Below are 24,025 nucleotides of genomic sequence, written 5' to 3' on the forward strand. Positions count from 1 at the left end.
AAAAATGATTATTTATGAAACAAAAGCAAAAAATTATGAACTGCTAAACAAAAAATTAAGCTATGACAATTCAAAATTTTAGAAAACAAAATTATCTGACTTTGAAAATTCTTAAATCATGTTTTTTTTTCTAATTATAAAATCCTGTTAACCTCTTTCAATTTTTTGGCTTTGGAACTGAATCTCCAATTACTTCTCTCTAAAGCTATGTTATTCAAAAATAACTGAGGAGGGGATGCCTCCTTTTTCTCAGAACCCTACTTTTGAAAAAATTACTATGTTCTTATAAGATCGTTTAATAAGTTTATTGCTATAAATTTGGGAATCTGTAACACTTGAACTATTGAAGTCATATATCAATCCATTTTGCTTTGTGGCGTCAGATCTTTTCTGACGGGAAAATTTATGATGTCCAGTAATGGGGTACAAATAGCGATAATTTGTATCATATTTCTATTTATAGACCAATCTCAAGTTGTTTTTTTATAAATGAGTTAAACTGTTAACCAGAGTTCAAACAGAGTAAATGGAGTCATTAAACAATCTGTTCTTGCTGTGACATAATAACATAAGCATTGTGACATAGGAAATGTACGATAAAATGCATGAATTTGAAAGTCGTGAAAACTCCTATGATCTTCTTATTAATTCTTCATAATACAGGAGTAGACTAATAGTTAAGATTGTAACACTTCCCAGAACTTGGGTGCTATGTGCATATGGACTTAGTATCAAAATTAACTATTAACAAGAGAAAGAAAAATAAAAGAAGAATGTGTCTGAGGACACGAATGCCCCGCTCAAGCTTGCTTATAATACCTGAAAATACTTTTTGAGAGCCCAAATTCAAATTCTGTCTGCAAGTTCTGTTTCTTAGTATTGTGTATGAGTTTCATAAAATTTGCACGAGGCAAACTTAACTAAGTGTGGAACGAAAAAATTTGCAATTGTCCAAGTTATAAAGGGGCATAACTCTAGAACGGAAAGTGACTCACTGCCAAAATTTGAAATCTGTCTGCAAGTTTTGGTTCTTTGCATTGTGTATGAGTTTCATAAAATTTGGATGAGGAAAACTTAAGTTAGATAGTGGAAACAAAAATGGGATGAATGGAAGGACGGATGGAAAGACAGTCAAGGGTTACACTTAATGCCCTCTTCAACTAGCGGCGGGGGCTTAAAAAAAATCTAGTGATCAACATATATACATTATGTACAGTAGCTTTGGTGGTTTAAACAATTGGTGTGTTGATCCTTCAAATGTTAGTAGAAATTTGAAGAAATTTATGTTGACCCCTAGTGTGTCTATCAGATTTTGTTAAATTGTCTTTATGAACTTCTTTTATTACGCTGAAACTACTCAACATGAGTGATGTGATGCTTTTTGTATGGATCCCAAACAGGGGAAGTGTATACGACGATTGGACTGGCAAGTTTTAAACCTCACGTGTGCAGTTTTTAAAAATTTCTACAAAGAAAGCCTAAAGTTTTATAAGCCTTACAGGTAAAATTATTTATATGCCGACCCCAGTTGAGATCATGACTTATAGTTACACCTAGATATTAACTGTCTTTAACAGACTCTAATACATGATTATGCAAGGTATAATTAGAAGAAGAAGGGTTAAGTTATTTAGATATATAAAATTGAGAATGGAAGCAGGGAATGGGTCAAAGAGACAACAACCCGACCAAAGAGCAGAAAACAGCCGAAGTCCACCAACGGGTCTTCAACACACCGAGAAAATCCTGCACCCAGAGGCGGGCTACAGCTGGCCCCTAACCAATAATGTATACTAGTTCAGCAAGAATGGACGTCACACTTAACTCCGAACCATATAAATGAACCAAAATTTAAAAAAAACATACAAGACTAATAAAGGCCAGGGGTTCCTGACTTGGGACAGGCGCAAAAATTTTACGTGTTTAACGTGTTTTGTGAGATCTCAACCCTCCCCTCTACCTCTAGCCAATGTGGAATAAACAAACATGCAGCAATACGCACTGTAAAATTAAGTTTAAAAAAAGTCTGAGTCCGATGTTAGAATAGGTAACAGAAGAAACTAAGCAAAATGACAATAATCAACATAAATTAACAAAGGACTACTAGCAGTTACTAACATGCCTTGTCAGCTCCAGACCTCAATTAAACTGAGTGAAAGATTATGTCTTCATCATATGAAAATCAAGCACAATCCCTCCAATAAGGGATTTAATATCACACCATCATAAAATATATGATATAAGAACATAACCTGTATCATGCCGTATTATGTATGACATAACATTTTTCAGGATCAAAATTTATATAGTCCCTTTGAAGTAATTGTGCATCATATTCATTGTTTACATTTCTATATAATAAGCAGTCATCTGCAAACATTCTTGAATTGCAAGTTACATATTCTGTAAATTATTGATAAGGAGAAAAAATAATGTGGGACCTAATGCTGTTCCCTGGGGAACACCAGAATCACGCGCGGCATAGTGACATCAGTGCCAGCACGTTATCATCACTATGTTGATGGAGTGCTGAACTATAAAGAAGAATCTAATTTAAAAGTACCAGCTGTTACCTCTCAGCTAAAATATTTTGGTTCCAAATAACTAAAAATCTAATTTTTTAGTTAATCTTTGGTGGGGAACCAAAAATCAGAAAGTATAACATCTATTTGATTGTCATTTGCAAATTATTTTGATGAATCTTGGATACTGATAATGAGTTGGGTCTCACAAGACCTTTTACCCCCTCTGAACCCATGTTGACAGTCATCTAATATGTCATTATTTGTAAGATTTTTTGGATACTACTTGTTTAAGTTGTTAACATATATTCCAATATTTGACAACATATTACAGTTACTGAGCTAGTGAAACTGTTCATATAAACAACTTATGCTGTCCTAATAGTCCGCTCTAATTTATACTGCCACCAATATGCAGTAAAAACATAACCCTCCTACTCATTGGTTCAAATATATAAGATCTTACACTAATAACGGGAATAAGTTGCCTTGAGTCACATTCAACATGTCATTCTATTCTTTCCTGCTGACAAAGTTAAAGTTCTGGTGCATTTATCCTGAGACTACTATAACACAGAGATTGGTCACTTCCCGTACTGACCAGTCAAATAGTAATTAATTGTAAGTCTTCGATCACGTGACTCGGCACGTGACTCGCAATGATTGACAAGAAGGATTCGACCGCCATTTTTGACAGCGAAAGAGAAAATAATAATTAACAAATGTGGATTTATAAAGAGTGTTATGTTCCGGTAAGTGTGAATATAAGATTTGACATGTTCATAAATGTTGGTTTATAAGCACTTTAAATAAAATAAGTGCAGTTATAGACTTGAATTTACCGACCAAACCGGAAAGTAACCTCGAGTTATTACCAGTCCGTGGGACAGGGTCAATGAGCAACTCACCCATAACTTACATTCAGATGAACAATCTGTTTTTCGGATAATGTATGTGCAAGCCTTAGTAATTAACCGATGTAATGATGTAAAATTTGTAATTATATGAAATTCCAATTTTTCTGTATCAGTAAGTTCCCGCTGCAGAACTGAGAAACACACGAGACAAGTTGCACACACACAACATGAGGTATGATAGGTGAATTTGTATTGTTAGTGAAAGAAATTCAGATTTATATTTGGTTCCCTTGATAATATATATGCAGTCTATACATGCTAGTATAATAATATTATGCAATGAAAATGTGTCACCATGTGAAATACCAGTACATCATGAGTTCCTAAATAGACGTATGTTTTTTAAATAATTGACCCAAACATGATGTAAAAAGTACATGCACCTTTGGTCTGCATCCGTTTAACTATTTTGATCCATATTGACATGATTGGTCAATTACTGCTGAGTCTCAAGTCTCAGATTACTGTCTTAAAAATTAATGAATTGCCTATGCTATAAACTTGACAAACATTATTTCTTTTTATTTATAATATATTCTTTATTGTAGGAATACCCCCAGAAAGAAATCACGCATTAGAAGAAGGGAGAAGTACTACAGGAGAAAATGACTTTTTTTAGTATTTTTTTTAATTTCATTGAATTTGTCATGCTTGTCTTACATGGAGAAATAAATATTTAAGTCTTTGAATATACATTTTTATTATTATATACATTAAAACTAAGACAGGAATGCAGAAATTCACTACATTGTGTAACACGCTCAGTTTGGATAACAGTTCAATGAAAGAAAAAAAAACAAGTAACCACACATCTTTATATATATATATATATATATATATATTAAAGGAATAGCCACTTGAAGCAAACTTTAAGGAGATTTTTATATAATTTTGCTAATGATCATCAGACAACTCCTTTAGTCCAAATGAAGTTCAATGAAGTGGATGTAAGTTATTGGAATGCACCGTAATTACCTTCAACAATGAGAAAACCTATAACGTGCAGTCAGCTTCAAAAGTCCCCGACATGGAAAATATATAACAATTCACTAGAGAAAACGAAGTGTCTACAATAACAAAGCAATTTACGAAAATTCAAATATGACGGACATGAACCAACAGCATCCACTGAATTACAGGCTCCTGACTTGAGACGGGCACATAAAGAATGACAATGTTAAATATTTTTAGGCGCTCATCACCACCACTAGCATGGGACATTGGTGTAACGACATAACATAAAAACAAACTTTAAACATAATTTGAAAATAGTTCATTTCGGTTTAATCAGGCTGACTGTACATGAAATATTTGCCACTGACAAGCAGTTGTGAATCGAAGTTGAATTTACAGAAAGGTGATATCAATATATGCTATCATATTTAACATTCTTGTTTAGATCTGACATTGCTACTTATTTATACATTTCGCATTATTTTTGGCTTCTCAGAATTTTCACATGGTAAACCGTCAGCAGTTACCCAACAAAAAAATGTTATAGGAAACCTTTTTACAAAGCATCATGCAGACAACAATTAACATGGTATGTCACCAAACATTGAACAAGCACATTTATATTTGCTGTGGCTAAAAAAACTAAAGCAAATCACAACTCTTTTCATCTGAGTTGCTCAATTATTAGGGTTACAAAAAGCATAGCGATATAACTAAAACATACGACACTTTAACAATAGACAATATTCAAATTTTCAAAAACTTTACGGCTCTGTATTGAAGCACAAAATTTCTTGTCTGGGATTTTGAAAGAGGGCACATATTTCTGGTGTTGAAAAAATGTCATCGTAAATTACCCTAATGTGGTTCTATTTATGTTAACATAGAGATAATTTGATTATTCAGTCACATAATTTTGAAGCTTCTTCGTTCTGATTTACATGTACTTGCGGTTGATGCTTCTTTTGGAGTTTTTGTAGTTTTTGCAGTCTTTGCAGCAGGGACGTATAGTCATCCTCAGATTCAAAATCTGATGCAGTATATTCACCACGTAAAAGATCAAGATTGAGATCACTATCATCCCAAGATAAAAAATCAATGTTACTGGACATTGTGAATTGAAAAATGAAAATGCCAGCGCTATTTATTGGGAACATATATATAATTTGTAGGGCTTATGTTTGCTTTATGTATCCATTGCAGTTATAACCTCTTTGCTGATCTGTTACGTAAGGAAAATTACTCATTTACCTTTAATGAAATTTTTTCTCTCTTCTGTGATCGCCGCTTTTTACATTGTTTGCAAAAACTTGACCTAATTATCAGACGAAAATTTAAAAAAAGTGGGTAGGGGGTTGGACTTGTTTGAAAAAAAAAATTTACGTTGGATAATCTGAATGAGGGTCTGGATGGGGGTTCTTTATTTCCTATAATTTCTATGCTATTTTTCTCTATTCTTTAAATCTTAATAACTTATTATTTTCTCTTCTCTATTCTTTATTTGTCGGTCCATTTTTCTCCATTCTATACCTTTTTTGCCCCTATTTCTCCATTCTATAAAACCCCATCCACACCCTCCTGAATCCTACCACAAGTGCACCGACGATATTTGACAAGGTTTACTACAATAAACATGTATATTGGGCACTCAGCAGTGAAATACCTTACAAGTATAGAATAAAAGTTTACTGCAATAAACGGAGCCTCGTGTACCTTGGGCACCCAGCTGTGAAACAAAATTCATCTCCCATGCTTTTGAGACTACCTGTCTTTACAGGTAAAATATTTGTATATTAGATACAATTAACGGACGTGTAGCAAAACAATGTAACTGTAAGATTGATAAGATTAATCACATTCACATTTTCAAGAGTGGCCGCATAATAACAAACTATTAACAAATTATTAATGATTGAAAACAAAAATTTAAATATGAATAGAGATAACTGCATTTGAAAGATAAAAACTATATTCTTTTCTTTTTTTTTTGATTAATTCAATTTTGTTTTTAAATTATTTTTAAAAGAAAAATAATAATATCCGATACTGTTATAGTATTCTCAGTGATAGGTGATATATGTCGTCTGCTACGGTCGAATACGAAACTACGTTAAAATAACGTAGCTAACTACCGGAGACTCAGATAATCCGATAAATCTATAGTGACCAATCTCTGTGTTATAGTAGTCTCAGATTTATCTAATTAAATTTTAGTTGATTTTGTATGTGTTGAATAACCTTTCTTGTATAAATGTCAGTATAATGGTATTTTGTGACCTCTATTATTCATTTCAGATTCTGTAATAACTCAGTAAAACAAATCTTGCACTTTTTGTAGTCTGGGCGCTCTAAAACTTTTTGTCACGTGATATATAATTTTTTCTAAAGAAATCAACATCGGGAACAGATGTGGGTGTCGATCTACGTAACAAGGGAGATAAGTGTAATTGAAAATGTCAACAATGGTGCTGTCAGATTCCAAAACGCAGAAGATACCAAACTGTAGATAAAATGAAAATATTTAGCACATGTTTATTGACAGCAAAACATGACTTTTGTAAAAGGTACAAAGAATTGCAAACTGCCAATGCGTACAAAACTTGAAATATATTTGCAAATTTTCTTACATAACTACATGTAATAATATTGCCAGTGATCTGACAAGAGGCGTTGGAGACGTTTCGGCAAGGATTTGTCTAGAAATCCTTGGTTTCAGTCACACAAACCAAAATCAAATCATTGTCAACCCCTACCATTGCATGCTTGTATAATGCACAATATTATTGCGCATCTGCACTGCAGTTGAAAAAGGGGAAAAAGGGGTGCAAACCATTGTTTTAGCTATGACTTAACTGCTTAAGGGTAGACATTTGACAGCAGAGGTGCACATTTTTAAGGTGAAAAACAAGTAAGTATGGTTTCTTGTCTGAAAAGAGACAACTTGAACTATATGTTCTGTGTAGCAGGAGCAATTCTGCTGGAGATTCAGGGATGCGGACCACAGCTTGTTCTAGTTTGTGAACTGATTTAAATGGAGACGATGGATGCCAAATGTAAAAGAGCTATCTAAATATCTAAGTAAGTGAAAACCAGAAATAGTGAAAACAGTATATAATTTATTCAACAAATACAACTTTTACCATGAAATCCAAATGTAAAGAAATGGAGCATTCAATGACTTCAATGTTACCCGTATTTAAGAAGGCAGATGCACCAACCTTGATGGGAGATTTGGAAATGGGAAATGCACAGCTTTCCTAGGTTGAATTGAACATCAGTCCTCAGACCATTCAACATAATAATTCCAAACCATGAAATGTATAAGTTTTTCAAAGAACTTATAAATGATTTGCGACGATCCAAATACTAAACTTTAGAATATAAATAAATATCTTTAACCAATGAATTCAAAATACCAATATCTATTCAATTTAACAAATATGTACTGAATAAGCATCATGTAAATTATTAAATAAAGAAATATGAAATTTAGAGTTTAAACAAGGGAAATAACAATTACATAATTGATTGATTGTTGGTTGCTTATAACAATTACATAATAATACTGTCTGCCACATCTGTAAGATAAAAAATGTGCCCCTCTACATTTGGTCTAGCAATATACATGATATATAGATACTGCAATGCACACATTTGTCCATCAATAAGTGTGTCCCTCAGTCAGTCCATCTGTCTGTCTATAAGGCTGTCCATCCTACTCTGTACAGTAAGCTATAAAAAGCCCAAAAGTATCAAGTTTGGTTTCCAGATGATAATTTGAGTACCACTTGACTAAATCTTTTGAAATTTTGACACAATATCATGGATCATAAAATACAGGTCTAGTTATATATTGATGTTTTGAAATATACCGTTAAAGAGTTATGCCCTAATTTACCTTTAAAGTTTGTGTTTTCTTCTGTCTCTGTATGATAATGATAATACCACTTGTTCAAATCTAATAAAACTTACACAAAAAGCCATATTGAGGATTTGAACTTATGTTCAAATTTGACTAACCTGTTCATTTTTGAATGAGTTTACGGAACATGACAGAAGTTATGGCTCTGAACTAAAGTGTTGCCTAGACTAAGACTTGTGGGACTTTAATCATAAAAGATATGGATGTTTTCATGTTATACTATAAATAAAGTAATGTAGATGAAGAGTACACTATACCAAGGAGGCTTTCAAAAACAATGTGTCAAAAGACTACACCATGGCCAAAATAAATAAAAAATGAGCAATCCAACAACAGTGCACAAAACACTACTTATATCTAACTCTTTTGTATTCTTTCCAACCAGAAAGAATTTCCAACCAGAAAGAATGCTTGTGATGAAAAGATTTTACTGTCAAGTATTGTAGTTACATGTACTTTATTTTTCTTTCTGTTGACCAATTTTCTTGTGGAAGCTTGCTAATTTTTTAGGCACTGTCCACATCAATAGAACACTGAATCATATTTGTCATTTTGTAGAACAACACGTTTGGAAATTCTGAAGATTATAAAAAGACATTTGACAGTCAGTGAAACAGCAACAGCATTGAGACCATTCTATTTGGCAGTACATCCAGATTTTTATGGACAGTTTCCAGTAGAAAGGGTAAGTACTTTTAAGTAATGAGACAGGATATCTTGATATTGCAGATTATCATTACATAGGCTGAGGGTATTTTTTTGATTTTTATATTTACAGAGCTTTACTAGGTTTCATTATTATTTTGAATTGTCTTCATAACACTTTTATTTGCATTAGAGTAGAAGAGTGTGAAGTGAAGGTGTCACAAGGAGAAACCAAAGTATTTAAAACTACTTGCAATGTCTTAGCACTTAAATAATGACAAAATTAGTCTAGTCCAACACCCTAAAGGGGTGATAATTAAGCATTAGGGATAGTGATCCGGCGGTGGTGTTAACTAACTACTTAAAAGCTTTATATTTTAGAAGGTGGAAGACCTGGATGCTTCATACTTTGTATATAGATGCCTTATGTTATGAAGTTTCTGTCTGTCATATTCCATTGTCCTTGACCTCATTTTCATGGTTCAGTGACTACTTGAAAAAAAAGTTAAGATTTTTTGCAATGTTAACTTCTCTCTTATTATGAGTAATAGGATAACTATATTTAGTATGTGCGTACCTTGCAAGGTCCTCATGTCTGTCAGACAGTTTTCATCTGATCTCGACCTCATTTCATGGATCAGTGAACAAGGTTAAGTTTTCGTGGTCAAGTCCATATATCAGATACTATAAGCAATAGGTCTACTATATTCGTGTACGGAATGATTGTAAGGTGTACATGTCCAACTGGCAGGTGTCATCTGACCTTGACCTCATTTTCATGGTTCAGTGGTTAAAGTTAAGTTTTTTGTGTTTTGGTCTGTTTTTCTTATACTATATGCAATAGGTCAACTATATTTGGTATGTTGAAATATTTTACGATGTACATGTCAGTCTGGCAGGTTAAATTTGACCTTGACCTCATTTTCACAGTTCATTGCTCAGTGTTAAGTTTTTGTGTTTTGGTCAATTTTTCTTAAACTATAAGCAATAGGTCAACTATATTTAGTGTATGGAATGATTGTAAGGTGTATAGGTCTGTCTGACAGGTATCATCTGACCTTGACCTCATATTCATGGTTCATTGGTCAATGTTAAGTTTTCATGGTTAAGTTTGTTTCTTAGATGCTATAAGCAATAGTCAACTATATTTGGTGTATGGAATGATTGTAAGGTGTATCTGTCTGTCTAGCAGCTATCATCTGACCTTGACCTCATTTTCATTGTTCATTGGTCAATGTAAAGTTTTCATAGTTAAGTTTGTTTCTGAGATACTATAAGCAATATGTCAACTATCTCTAATGCATAGATTGATTGTAAGGTGTACATGTCTGTCTGGCATGATTCATCTGACCTTGACCTCATTTTCTTGGATCATGTTAAGTTTATGTGATACTCGCAGTAAAGCTTTATATTGAGGACTATCAACATAAAATCAATGGTCAGTAAAGCAGGCTAGACATTTCAGCATGTGCACTCTTGTTTTTCTTTAATTCTTGTGGGGAAAAAAGGTGTCCTGATTATACATGAATATGGATTAGAAGACTTTTTATACGACCGCAAAAAAAATTTTGTGGTCGTATATTGGTATGACGTTGGCGTCGTCGTCGTCGTCCGGCGTCGTCGTCCGAAGACACATTGGTTTTCGCACTCTAACTTTAGTTTAAGTGAATGGATCTCTATGAAATTTTACCATAAGGTTCAATACCACAAAAGGAAGGTGGGGATTGATTTTGGGGGTTATGGTACCAACAGTTAAGGAATTAGGGGCCAAAAAGGGGCCAAAAATAAGCATTTTTGTAACTTCCAGACATAACTTGTGTGTTAGTGTATGGATCTCACTGACATTGTACCACAAGGTTCCATATCACCAAGGGAATGCTGGGATTGATTTTGGGGGTAATTGCCTCTAAATTTTAGGAATTAGGGGCCAAAAAGGGGATAAAAACAAGCATTTTTCTAGTTTCATGACAATAACTTGTGTGTAAGTGTATGGATCTCTCTGACATTGTACCATAAGGTTCCATATCACAAAGGGAATGCTGGGATTGATTTTGGGGGTAATTGCCTCCAAATTTTAGGAATTAGGGGCCAAAAAGGGGCAAAAAACAAGCATTTTTCCAGTTTCTTGACAATAACTTGTGTGTAAGTGTATGGATCTTGATGAAATTGTACTACAAGGTTCCATATCACAAAGGGAAAGCTGGAATTGATTTTGGGGATAATTGCCCACAACGTTTAGGAATAAGGGGCCAAAAAGGGTCCAAAAATAAGCATTTTTCTAGTTTCCAGACAATAACTTGTGTTCAAGTGTATGGATCTCTCTGAAATTGTACTGCAAGGTACCAAACCACAAAGGGAAGGCTGGGATTGATTTTGGGGGTAATTCCCTAGAAATTTGAGGAATTAGGGGCCATAGAGGGGCAAAAAAAACAAGCATTTTTCTAGTTTCAGGACAATAACTTGTGTGTAAGTGTATGGATCTTTATGAAATTGTACTGCAAGGTTCCATATCACAAAGGGAAAGCTGGGTTTGAGTTTGGGGGTAATTGCCCTAAATGTTTAGGAATTTGGGGCCAAAAAACAAGCATTTTTCTTGTTTCCAGACAATAACTTGTCTTCAAGTGTATGGATCTCTCTGAAATTGTACAGTTCATACATGTGAACCTCCCGACGGGAGTACAATAATCCCGTTTTCAGGGGTCTCCTCCTGACCTCCTGTTGAAGACAAAAAAATCCCGTGTATGAAATATTTCATGAATGAAAAATTTCAGCCCAACATATCTGGTGTAACTGACATTACTGAAGTTATATTTTACCTGTAAATCAATTAACATGCATAATTATATGGCCTCACTTGTCACCTTGGGTGTCAAACATACTGGTAATAAACGATTTTTACCTCAGGCTAACTGCCGTTGTGTAATAAAACTTTGTTTATTTAAAATGAATGTTGGGTTACTTCCCTTGATTTATCCTGTATTAAGTTACTTTCCTTTAAATAATGTAAATTTTTAAAAGAATATAAATAAAATATAAATTGAACAAATAATCATAAAAGGATGGTAATTAAATGATTTTAAATGTTTTAGGACAAATAAAAAAATAATAATTTGAAAATTATTTGAGGGTTCTATACTTCCTTTCAAGGCTTAAATTGAAATTTATATAATAACTATGACCCATAATTTCAGTTTGAATGTGTTACTTATCATGCATTAAAAATCTACTGGCATATAATGATAAAAAAAAATATCTAAAGATAACAATAAAAGATCTGCTTGCAGATAGATAAGCAAATGTTCTGATTGCAATGAATAATGGTAAAAAAGATATGACCTAAAAAATTTAAAGAACATACTGAAAAAGAATAATGTTAGATTGAACAAGTTGAAAGTTTAAAAAGATAGAGAAAATTTATAAGTACAAAGGTACTATAAACATAATACATTCCGATGGAAAGTTGAAGAAAACACACTTTAACAGACAATTTTTACAGCACACGGTTACATTTACGACAGAATTTATGTCGATTAAAAACATCCTGATCTGAGTCCTAATCTCCAAAACTCCTGATCTTAGTTTCACAGTCCATCACATGTATGTGTACTGCAAGGTACCATACCACAAAGGGAAGGCTGGGATTGAGTTTGGGGGTGATGAATCATAAGGGGGTTCAAAAAATGTTTGGGGGGGGATTTTTTTTTCCTTTTTTTCTTTAAAATTTTCCATTTTAAATTGGTTATTTCTGATTTATATATAAAAGCAAATAATAATGATATGGTTTGAATAGATAAATTAAAATTTTTTAAGTTCTTAGACCACATTTATTCTGTGTCAGAAACCTATGCTGTGTCAAATATTTAATTACAATCCAAATTCAGTGCTGTATCAAGCTTGAATGATGTGTCCATACTTGCCCCAACTGTTCAGGGTTCGACCTCTGCGGTCGTATCAAGCTGCGCCCCAGCGGAGCATTTTATTATGGTATAAAATAATGATTTGTGGAATGCAACTGATCAAAAATAAGTAAAATGATTTTGATGGCACTAACTTGCAATACCTTAGGAATTGACCATGTTACTTGAGTCTCAGACAATAAATAAAGTCTTAAAATTTCAATATGAATATGAATTATAAATGAAATCTGATGTAAGACTATGAAGTGGCACTAAATCATTGTATTTTATATTGCATACTGGATAAAGTGTTTTAACGTAACTGATAATTGTTTTACCACTAATATTTGTTATGAAATTATTTTGAGATTAAAGATCTAATCTTGTACTAGTTCAAAAAAGGGTTGAAAAACACTTGCACACATGCATATTGCTTAGTATATGGCAAATGACTTTTCGAGCACCTCCACACTTTTGATTTAACATTTCTCATCTGACAACTGACTAACAAAAGTTACTTATCTGTTGCCCTATTAACTAGTAACTGCCAACCAAAAATTTAATTGTTGAAGCCTGAAAAAGAGGCACTAAACCATAAATATTACTTAAACTTTTTTATATTATAGAAAGTAAATGAAGAATCCTTAAAGAAGTTACATGAGTATATAACGGACCTTCATAAAACAGGCCAAGCAAAGCCAACTGATATAAACTTTTATGTAAGAGGAAAACAAGAGAAAGGTACTATCAAATTAAAATTTACATCATAATAAATATTCAAATAATCAGAATGAATATAATTTCAAAGTGTAATCTCTCATGTAGTTCCGTATCAGCACATTAGTGAAATTTTCATTACCAACCCTTTATACAAATTACAGTTACTTCATTGTGGATAAGATTGCTGTAAATTCAGAAATTATGGCATGCATTTATTATTGCGAATTTTGTAGAATAGACTAAAATTAATTATAGGTTAATTATTGTGATTTCATGAAATTCTGCATACAGTTATATGTATCAGATAAAATACTGTGAGTTCTTACTACAACAATAGAAAATAACAACAAGAAATAGTTCCTTTTATTAATTTAAAACAAAATTTTCTTGTCTGCAAGATTGTAATTGCGTAACTTCCGGGTCCATTTCCTGTCAGAAAAACATTGAAAATATCCGATTGTGCATGGTTTTGAACAAAATTTCCTGAATATTCTTATCCTTTTTGCCGATATATTCTTTTATCCGATATTCGATTATACGATATAAAATAACATTCAACGTATAGGGAAGGGTTTGGTGTTTTGAAATAATATTACAATAGCCGATATATTCGTTTAGCCGATATCCGATTAGGTGGAGTCTACTGTATTGCGATACTCATTCAGGTGCATTATTCACATTAATAAAAACCTCACAATTATTTCTGAATTTACAGTACTTATATTTGTTACTGGCAAACTCGAAATTTGATATTGTATTAGCCACTTAAAAATCATACTCTTATTTGACTATGTTACTATATTTTTAATATAATACAGGGATTTTTAAAATATTAATAGACAAATACAAGTATGTGAATATGAAGTTACTGTCAGGGGATGTCAGATCCACTGTGACAACAGTACTGAAGTCTGTAGCTCTTCCATTAGATTACCTGGATACCATACCTCGGGGACCAGCTACCTCACAAATTAGATGGGATTCATCCTATTACCATTTCACTGGTAAACAAAACCCACATGACGAGTATTACCAGGCAACTAGTAAACTACATACTGGTACTTTGATGTAAGTAGAAATCTTTCCACATTGCTTATCATTTAATTCTGTTCAGACCTGCTTCAGAGATAACCACACTTGATAAGGTCAGACTTGAAAGGTCAAGATTATTTCAGTGGTCTAAACCAACATTTGGTATGAAAGCATGACAAAGGTCAAACTTTGGTAGAGGTACATAATATTGATTTGCTTATTTATCTCAAAGCTAATTTCTCCTTGCACACTGTTGTACTAACTACTTTGTCTCTTCATTAGTCAGTTTTATATCATACTCCACTCCGTAATGTGACAAGGTCTAATTTGGGTTCAAATTGGCCCTAACATGAATTGTATTGGAAATTTCTCAAATTTGCATAATTGAATGTTGTATCTATAAACTGTTATAAAACATCACTGTTTTAGTTTTAGAATATTTGCCAGTCATTGGTAATAACAGTTGCGAAAAGTTCAGTAAAATGGTGAATTTGCCTAAAATTATTGCAGTTTAACACACAAGCTAAGAACATGAAGAAATAATATAGATCACAAGCCTCACCCAAAAAGATATTTACTCAGGAAATGCATTTTATGTTTATCTACTTGCTGACAAATCACTTTTGGAGTAAGTTGTGGTCTTAACTAATTTAGCTGAAATGTTCATGAAATATGCCTACATGTATTTTTTGCTAAAATTAAATAAATCACCGCTATGAAGTCACTTCAATGACTCACAATCAAATTGCATTATTAAAGCTAACCTTTTTTTTCATTTTAATAAATGCCTACATTTAGCAGTTTGATAATGTAACCAATAGTTTTATAACCAATTATTTTTTTAAGGCCAATTTACAGGTACGAATCAACGCCAAATCTTGGTTAGTTTTCATTTCAATCTTAATAAAAAATGGAGGATTGTTTTATTTAAGCTCTTGGTTACAGAAAAAAGGACCAGATGCCAAAAGAAAATTGGAATCTAGTCAAAATATACAGGAACAAATAAATGAACTTTATGAAGAACTGATAGATTTTGTTGGATTGGAAGATATAAATTGGTACAGTGACTGGGAAATCAATCATTATATGGGATGTCTTCGGTCTTTTTCCAGATTCTGTCATAACCACCCAAAAGAAGTCAAGAATATATTAAAAGGTTAGAATGCATTAATTGTTTATGCTCAAATACTGTATATGTTTCATACATGTAGGTAGTAAATATGAATGGTTCACTAGCTTGCAAGAAATGCAGAAAAGTTTAGTATTTTGTCATAAACATTTTGCTAGTTTCTTAAACCCTTATCACAACTGGGGTATACTTTGTATGATATCATGAATTTGTGCTCAGTAATGCTACATATTTTGCAGTTAAGAAATTAAATTTTTAGTAACAACCATGGTGTTAGTTCACATAGATAAGTTTGAATAATAGATCAGGTGTTAGTTAGTATGAAGAAATTTTACTATTACGTTTTGTGGGGAGAAGTTTGGTATTGGAATAAAATATCTGGTGTTGTTTTATATAGCGAAATTGTATTGAGAATTGCTACATGTTTTGTAGTGAAAGGATTAGTATTAGAAAAATAATTCTGCTGTTGGATAGATAGAGAAATTGAATTAAGTAATACTAAAATTGAGAATGGAAATGGGGAATATGTCAAAGAGACAACAACTGACCAAAGAGCAGATAACAGCCGAAGGCCACCAATGGGTCTTCAACACAGCGAGAAAATCCCACACCCTGAGGTTGGCCTCATCTGGCCCCTAAATGAAAATGTGTACTGTAAATTCAGAAATTATTGCGATGTTTTTATTATTGCGAAAAATGCGATCTGGTTATAATCGCAATAATTTAAACTCGCATTATGAAATTTTGTATATGAATTAAACAGGATTTTTCTCAATATCGCAAAAATTAAAATCGCATTTTAGTCTAAAATGACAAAATCGCAATAATAAATGCACGCAATAATTTCTGAATTTACAGTACTAGTTTTACATGTTTTATAGGTAGAAGTTTGGTATTTGGTAACAAACCTGGTGTAAGTTTATATGGAGAAGTTGTACTAAGCAGTGCTGATTGTGATACAGATTGGATGACAGTGAGTTTTGTATCTTTTATTATTGTCAAATGTTCATTTCATTTTGTATGTTAGTTATTTATTATAAAATCAAGTATTGATGTTTGTAAGCCAGTTTGCAAGTTTCAGTTTTAAGCTGAGGTAAATTTCATATCAGATGTAAAATATGAAACATTGGTTCAGAGAAGGGATGACTTTGTATATAAGCATGATTCATTGAATATGGTAAATTGTCTTTTTCAGGTATAAGGCAACTTGAAATGAAGCATATCTGATACTACAATGTACTTTCACCATAAAATTCATAACCTTTCAAAAAAACAGGTCAAATTGACGATATGAGTCATTTGACCTTGATTTCACACTTTAATGATCATGGTTAAGCTTCAAGTTCAACTGAGAATCTGGATGCATACCTTAAAATTCATCTGTTTAGAATATGATGAGTCCAGTCTTATTTCATGAGTACAGCTATCTCATGGACTTGTCTTAGTGAGAACCTAACATTGACTACTGGAAGATTAATTTGAAAAATAACCAAAAAAAAATTTGTTTTCAGTTCTTGTCCTATGTCCCAGCTTATGATGCTGTTCTAGAAAGATTACCTTACATGGAAAAAAGATTATCAGAACTTTTAGGAAATATTAAAATTGATCGTAGAAAGAAGAAACAGATTATGATGGCAACAGAATATGAACTGATTCTCAATAAAATTCTTAATTGTTTACGTAATTGTCAGAGAGATGTTGATAGATATTTCCATGGAGAAGATTTATCTCACTTAGAACTTGTTGTAGAAGAGTAAGTAAAGCAGATTTATTTATTATGTCAACTTTTTGAACTCTCTATCCATGAAGTAAACAAACTGAAAAGTGTTTTTTAAATTTTTTTGAAAGTGCCCCTTAAGGGCATACGATGCAGTTTTGATTCTCTAAAAGTAGCAAAATTTTTATGAAGTTATTCTTTTTATAACATATTTGAATTGACTAGGTGAAAAATTGCTTATTTGCAAATTTCTCTTTTTTGCCAAAAATTTGCAAACAAGCAATTTTGGATCGTGGATAGAGAGTTCAAAAAGTTGACATACTTATTTTTTTTGTTTCAAAAGGTAAACACATGAAGTTTTTTTTTAAACATTTGGAATATCTTTTTTTCATAAATTTCCTCTTGTTCTGTGTACCTATTCTTTGGAAATTATCCATATTTATTAAGTTTTCATGGTTTTAGAAAAAAACTACATTTTTTGCTGTATATCTATCAAATATTAAAAAAACTCATCTGTGAATTGTTCATAAAATATTGTACAAATAATCTTCATACATGTACATAATCAGGCCAAATGTCATTTTAAAAGAGAGGGGTCCATGAACTTGTTTTCGAGCCAATGATTAAATTAAATAGAAAAATACTTCTTTTCCCAATATATCGCATATTGATGCCGCGAAAAAAATCATAATATCATAACCTCCACTGTAATTGGCAATCATACCACATATCCTTGTTATTTTATTGTTTGCCCTTAAGGGTGCATGAGTTAGTTTTATATGTATAAGATATCTGTATTTTTATCCAAATAACTGCTGAATTATAAAAAATACAGCTTTTGGTAGGTTATATAGCTCTTAAATGAAGACAGCATCTTAAAATAAATTTAATTGATATTGGCATATTGCATATTGATATTGAGATTTATGATAAAATATTGTATTTGACAGAGGTTCAGCACCAATGACATTATCATCTACTGGAAAGTTTGTAACACCTTCCTCTATACCTGGTATAGTGTTGGTTAAATTCATAGCTGAAAACAAAGAAAAGGCCTATATGATACTACAGGATATGGCATTGTAAGTCACTTAATAAATATTTATATAAAGTTTTTTTTATATTAGCATTTTATGAAGAAAAAAAAAAGGAAAGGAGATCTGGTATGATTGCCAATGAGACAACTATCTACCAGAGACCAAAGGACTAGAATGCGAACAACTACAGGTCAATATACAGCCTTCAACGATGAGCAAAAACCTTTCATATACTGTGGATTCGTTATTATTCGTGGGATACCAATTTTCTTGATTTTGTGAGTATAGGTGAACCAGGAATTTCAATGTTTGATGAAGTAGAAATTTTCTATAGGCTTTGCAGACTTTAGCACAACAACGAAATCAATATCCACGATCATACAATTTTTCTGCAATCCACGAAAATTGGAACAGGCACTTAAAAACAGCAAATATATATTTTTGTATGCCATATGATTTTCCTAACATATATGGCTCTCCTACTGGGGTGTTAGCTGCACATGTCATATGTGGTTCACATGTATTAAAAATCTGATTCAGTCAAAGATTGGTAGTAAAGATGAAATACAAGAAAAAAAGTCTTTTCTAATTGACTTTTTTTATGCCCTCGCTGTCTGTACCTATGTTTCAAAATTATTTTATTTTAGTTTGCCTGAACAAAATGTTATGAAACTTATACACAATGCTTATTACCACCAAACACAGATCAAGTTTGAAATTGGGTGGCATCACTTTCACTATTCTTGAGTTATGCCCCTTTATAAATGAAAAAAATGATGAATTTGCCGTTTTCTGCCTTCTTAATTTACCTTGCATCAACTGACAACACAGAAACAAAGGAGAAGGTCCGGTAAGGGCTAGTTTTGGCCTAATATTCGAAGTACATCTAATGAAAGATTTTTGACATTTTTTAAACACTTAAGTGTCCATTTCAGTCGATTCAATTTGTTTATGTGAAAGATTTAAAATGATTTGGTCATTAAAGATGCTCAAATGCTAGCTTAAAAATGAAAAATCTATCAAATATGCCATAAAACGACATTTTTCAGATGGTTTTTGTCTAAAATGGAAGTGGCCGCATTCGTGTTCAGTCTCAACCTTTATATATGTTATGTATTATCATCAAATACAACATATATTTAAATTTTAAGACTGAACACAAATTTGGCCACTTCCATTTTAGACAAAAACTGTCTTAAAATTAGCACAAATGCTAAAATTGTGAAGATTTCAGTAATATTGCATGAATTTATGATGCTATTACCTGCTGCATGTGTATTGTATTGTCAAAAACAGCCCTTATTTATGGAACAGATGTATTCTACTTTCCAATAAATAGCTAAAAGTTTACATTTTAACATTTTGGTAAAAATGCTTAATTTTGGGGCCAAAAAGGGTTCTTACTGGGCCTACTCCTTTCAATAAGTTTCAAAGAAAACAAAATGTAAATAGGTTTGAATTAGTACATTGACTATTGCATATTTCCAAGTGGAGGCATCTGTGTCCCATGGACACATCCTTCTTTTATTTTCTATTTGTTTTAGGATTGTGTGTTAGCTAGAAATACATCTTTCCAATTTTTCAAGTGATTTTTATTTTCAGACAAGGTGGAATGGAAAAGATGATTAAAAAACTTTGTAAAGAAGAGTTTCAGCTGTTATCACTGAAGAAAGAAGAAAATGTATCACCTCATAAAATGATTCATTGTTGTGAGAGATTACTGGATGATAAAATCTTTCTACAGTCAGGACTAAACAATTCTAAGTTAAATATAGCTCATTACTATGCCTTGATGCATGATGGGGAAATGACCATACCATGGAACTGGACTAGTGATATATCATAAATGATTAGTTGCAGTGATTTTGTTTGAATATAAATTTGTATTTTTGTACCAGTCATTTTAACTATGTAGAAAAGATACATACTGATGATACTTTTCCCATACCATAGTACAGAAATATTTGTTTTGGTTGATTTTGTTCAAATATGTATTTGTATTTTGTACCTGTTATTTAAGAGTGTAGAAAAAAATGCATGTGTCTATTGAATTTAATTTATACTGTTAAAACACACGAAGAACACTTTATAAATGGTCAGATATTAAGAGTGTGTGCAATAAATTTGCGCAGTCTGTAATCAGGGCTTCCAAAAGTGAATAAGCCATCAGGAAAAAAGTGTTTCAGTTTTTAACCTTTTTTACAGCTTTGGCCAATTAAGGCAATTAGTGAGTGTCCATGAACAAGGAATCCTGTCACAAATCTTGAAACTGATCAAGTCATACATGGTTAGTGAAAATAGTCCAGATGAAAGGATACAATTTGTTTAAACTTATCTATTCTCTTAATCAGAAGAAAAATAGGGCAAAGATCTATTTTCTTAGTCAGAAGAAAAATAGGGCAAAGATCTATTTTCTTAATCAGAAGAAAAATAGGGCAAAGATCTATTTTCTTTATCAGAAGAAAAATAAGGCAAAGATCTATTTTCTTAATCAGAAGAAAAATAGGGCAAAGATCAATCAGTGATATTCTAAATGTTCATTTATTCAAAATTATCCCAGAAAATAAGACTGGAAAGCATGTCTGATATTGTCAGAATGCACTGAAATGTTAAATGTTTATTGGACTTCATGAAAATGCAGTGTGGAATAGCATAAATTGTTGCCATATACTAGCAGGTTATATATGGCTTGCCACAAACACTTAATGTATAAGTTAAAATTGTAGTTAGAGTAACCAAACCTTTTTGATAATTATATTTTCAATGTGAATCAACTGTTTTAAAATTCATTTTTTGTCTCGCCTTGACAGCGTCAAAAAGCGAGATATAGGTATGCTGTATCCAGCATCGGTGGCGGCGGCGGCGTCAACAAGGTCTTAGTTTGTGATTAGTTCTAATTCATGGTGAACCACTATTGGTAGGTCAATGATATTTGGTATGCAGTTGTATTAGCATTGGCACATCTCATTACCATGGTGATTATTTGGCCCCGCCCCCTCAGTCAAGGTCTATTGACTTTGAAACTTTGCTTCGTTTACATGTATTAGGCTGTGAATAGGTCAGTTTATGGGGAACCACTAGTGGTAGGTCAATGACATTTGGTATGCAGTTGTATAAGCATTGGCACATCTCATTTCCATGAAGATTATTTGGCCCCGCCCCCTCATTCATGGTCTATTGACTTTGAAACTTTTGCTTTGTTTTCATGTATTAGTTTGTGATTAGGTCAGTTCAAGGGGAACCGTTAGTGGTAGGTCAATGATAATTGGTATGCAGTTGTATAAGCATTAGCACATCTCATTTCCATGGAGAATATTTGGTCTCACCCCCTCAGTCATGGTCTATTGACTTTGAAACTTTTGCTTAGTTTACATGTATTAGTTTGTGATTAGATCAGTTTAAGATGAACCGCTAATGTTAAGTCAATGATATTTGGTATGCAAATGTATTGGCATTGGCAAGTCTCGTTTCCATGGAGATTTTATAGCCCCCACCCCCTCATCATGGTTCATTGACTTTGAAACTTTTACATAGTTTACAAGTCAATGTTTGTGTTTAGGTTTGTTGAAAGGGAACGACTTATGATAAGTCTATGGTATTTAGTATGCAGTTGTATTAGCATTGGCACACCTCATTTCCATGGAGATTGTTTTGCCATGTACCTTCAGTCATGGTTCATTGACTTTGAATATTTGTATAACTTACATGTTAAAGTATTGCTATTTTAATTTCAACATTTGCATTATCAAAAGTACAAAAAGGCAAGACATATCTCTGTGTTAACAGTTTATTATATAATTTGAACATGTGCACTAACTTCAGACCTGATAAGTATTGAAAGTTGATCCAATTATTTAAACTATATTCTGCTTATGTTAAGTAGACATAGGGCAAGGATTCCAGGCTAGAAATTTGTATAAAAGGTATATACATCTTATAATCAAACTTGTTTGAATTATTATTAATTCAAGGGTTAGCTGTGTACAATTTATACATTTTTGTATCACAATTAGTAATCTTCAGTGGAACAAGTTACACTAGCATACACTTTACTTCCATCAGTTCCATTTTATGAAGCTCAAATAACAAGCATTTTGAGAAAAAGCTATTTTTTGGAAAAACAGTGTATGAAACAATTTCCATAAAGTAATGTGTATACCTGAATGCAAGGAACAGACAAGATGAAAACTTAATGACAGTCAATTCATATGTATTTTCTTCATTTAATCTGTAAAGCTGTTGAGACTGAAGTGTATAGAAACAAGTTTTTAAAGTCAAAAACCCCAAAATAATTACCCAATTGTATATTTTCCAGAATTTAGAATATTGTAAATTATGAATATTCTGGCTGGAAATACCATACTCTGAAAGGTATTTTCAGTCAGTATTGGCATTATTGTTTATACTGATATAATCTCTAGTGAACTTAGGCAGGATGGCCAGTGTGACAGCATATACTTTGTTTAATTTTATACTCTATATTTGTTTATTTTAGATTGTCAGCATTTTCAAGTTTTGTATATTTTGCCAAATGTTTTTTAAAGTTACCATAGAATGTTTTTTATTTGTTGAATTGTTTTATTATTTGATTGTCTGTTAACTTCCATGTAGGGCATTGTACTACTTCATTTTTTTCAAAATAAAATGTTAAATATATTTGTTATACTTTTTTAGGTCTGTTATTATATGCTGTAGATCACCATTGTTAATTGATTGCATAGCCCTATTTATCTCCAACCTCAATTTGTCTCACCTTTATGTTATCTTCTACATATCAAATGTCACTTAACAGATGCATTTCATCATATAACAAGCCAGACCTGTTGAAAGTTGTTACTATGCTTATATCACCCTGGTGCTATGTAGAAAATCCCCATTTCCCAAGCTTTGGGAAACCAACTGTATTTTATCTACTCTTGATAACTTACCAAGATCTTGTGTAAGCTTTTGAAATGGAGAAACTAATAATGTTTTGATCATTTTAAAAAAAATGTGAGCAGAACTAAAAGAAATAATATCAAGCTTGCAATCAGTGCAATTTAGGCGGAAAAGCAACTGTTTTACAATGAACTGTGTATAGAAAACATATAACAATTAATTTTCCCCCAAAATTGTACCAATTGTAAGCTTGATTTTATTTCTTTTTGTTGATCTTACTTGACAGAATATTGGAATGTCCTACCTGTCGAAAAATCAAAAGTAGGTAATATGAGAATGGTCTATTCATTGACATTTTAATTGACCAGTTGGTATTTCTAGAGTTGATGAATAGATGATCACTCATTCAGTAAGTCTACATTGATGCTACATGTCCTTTTATTTTTTTCGTTTAACCTAACCTAACATGCTTTTTTCTGAATTTTTCTTTACCTATGGTTACTCTATTGTAATATTGGTAGGGAAGAAAATATTTCAGATTTTCATTATTTGAAACCTCTAATAAAGTTTTGACCAAAAAATCTTAATCAGTGTAAGATTGTTATATTGCATTGTATGGAATTAAAAGTTAAAAGTTTTTTTACATATCTACATGA

At 32.2% G+C, this 24,025-nt stretch overlaps 1 protein-coding gene and 2 long non-coding RNA genes across 4 annotated transcripts; all 3 read left to right on the forward strand.

Moving 5' to 3' along the window:
• Window positions 1-3,074: 3,074 nt before the first annotated feature.
• Window positions 3,075-4,128, forward strand: LOC127700492 (uncharacterized). Its single transcript, XR_007981592.1, has 2 exons — window positions 3,075-3,274; window positions 3,988-4,128. It is a non-coding gene; the product is annotated as an uncharacterized LOC127700492 (long non-coding RNA).
• A 2,692-nt stretch (window positions 4,129-6,820) lies between these two features.
• LOC127700474 (T-cell activation inhibitor, mitochondrial-like) lies at window positions 6,821-23,147 on the forward strand. Of its 2 annotated transcripts, none has more exons than XM_052203969.1 (9): window positions 6,821-6,957; window positions 8,874-9,000; window positions 13,483-13,597; window positions 14,395-14,644; window positions 15,541-15,764; window positions 16,619-16,710; window positions 17,249-17,490; window positions 18,405-18,536; window positions 20,094-23,147. In XM_052203969.1, exons 1-9 carry the CDS (start codon window positions 6,905-6,907, stop codon window positions 20,335-20,337), a joined length of 1,479 nt encoding a protein of 492 aa, XP_052059929.1. In that variant the 5' UTR covers window positions 6,821-6,904; the 3' UTR covers window positions 20,338-23,147. The 2 variants fall into 2 exon arrangements, with proteins under 2 accessions (XP_052059929.1, XP_052059930.1); XM_052203970.1 differs by having other exon boundaries at window positions 14,416-14,644.
• Window positions 10,507-12,182, forward strand: LOC127700497 (uncharacterized). Its single transcript, XR_007981602.1, has 2 exons — window positions 10,507-10,816; window positions 10,978-12,182. It is a non-coding gene; the product is annotated as an uncharacterized LOC127700497 (long non-coding RNA).
• Window positions 23,148-24,025: the final 878 nt, after the last annotated feature.

This window comes from Mytilus californianus, unplaced genomic scaffold (assembly GCF_021869535.1).
Source record: "Mytilus californianus isolate M0D057914Y unplaced genomic scaffold, xbMytCali1.0.p SCAF_5, whole genome shotgun sequence".
Classification (NCBI taxonomy): domain Eukaryota; kingdom Metazoa; phylum Mollusca; class Bivalvia; order Mytilida; family Mytilidae; genus Mytilus; species Mytilus californianus.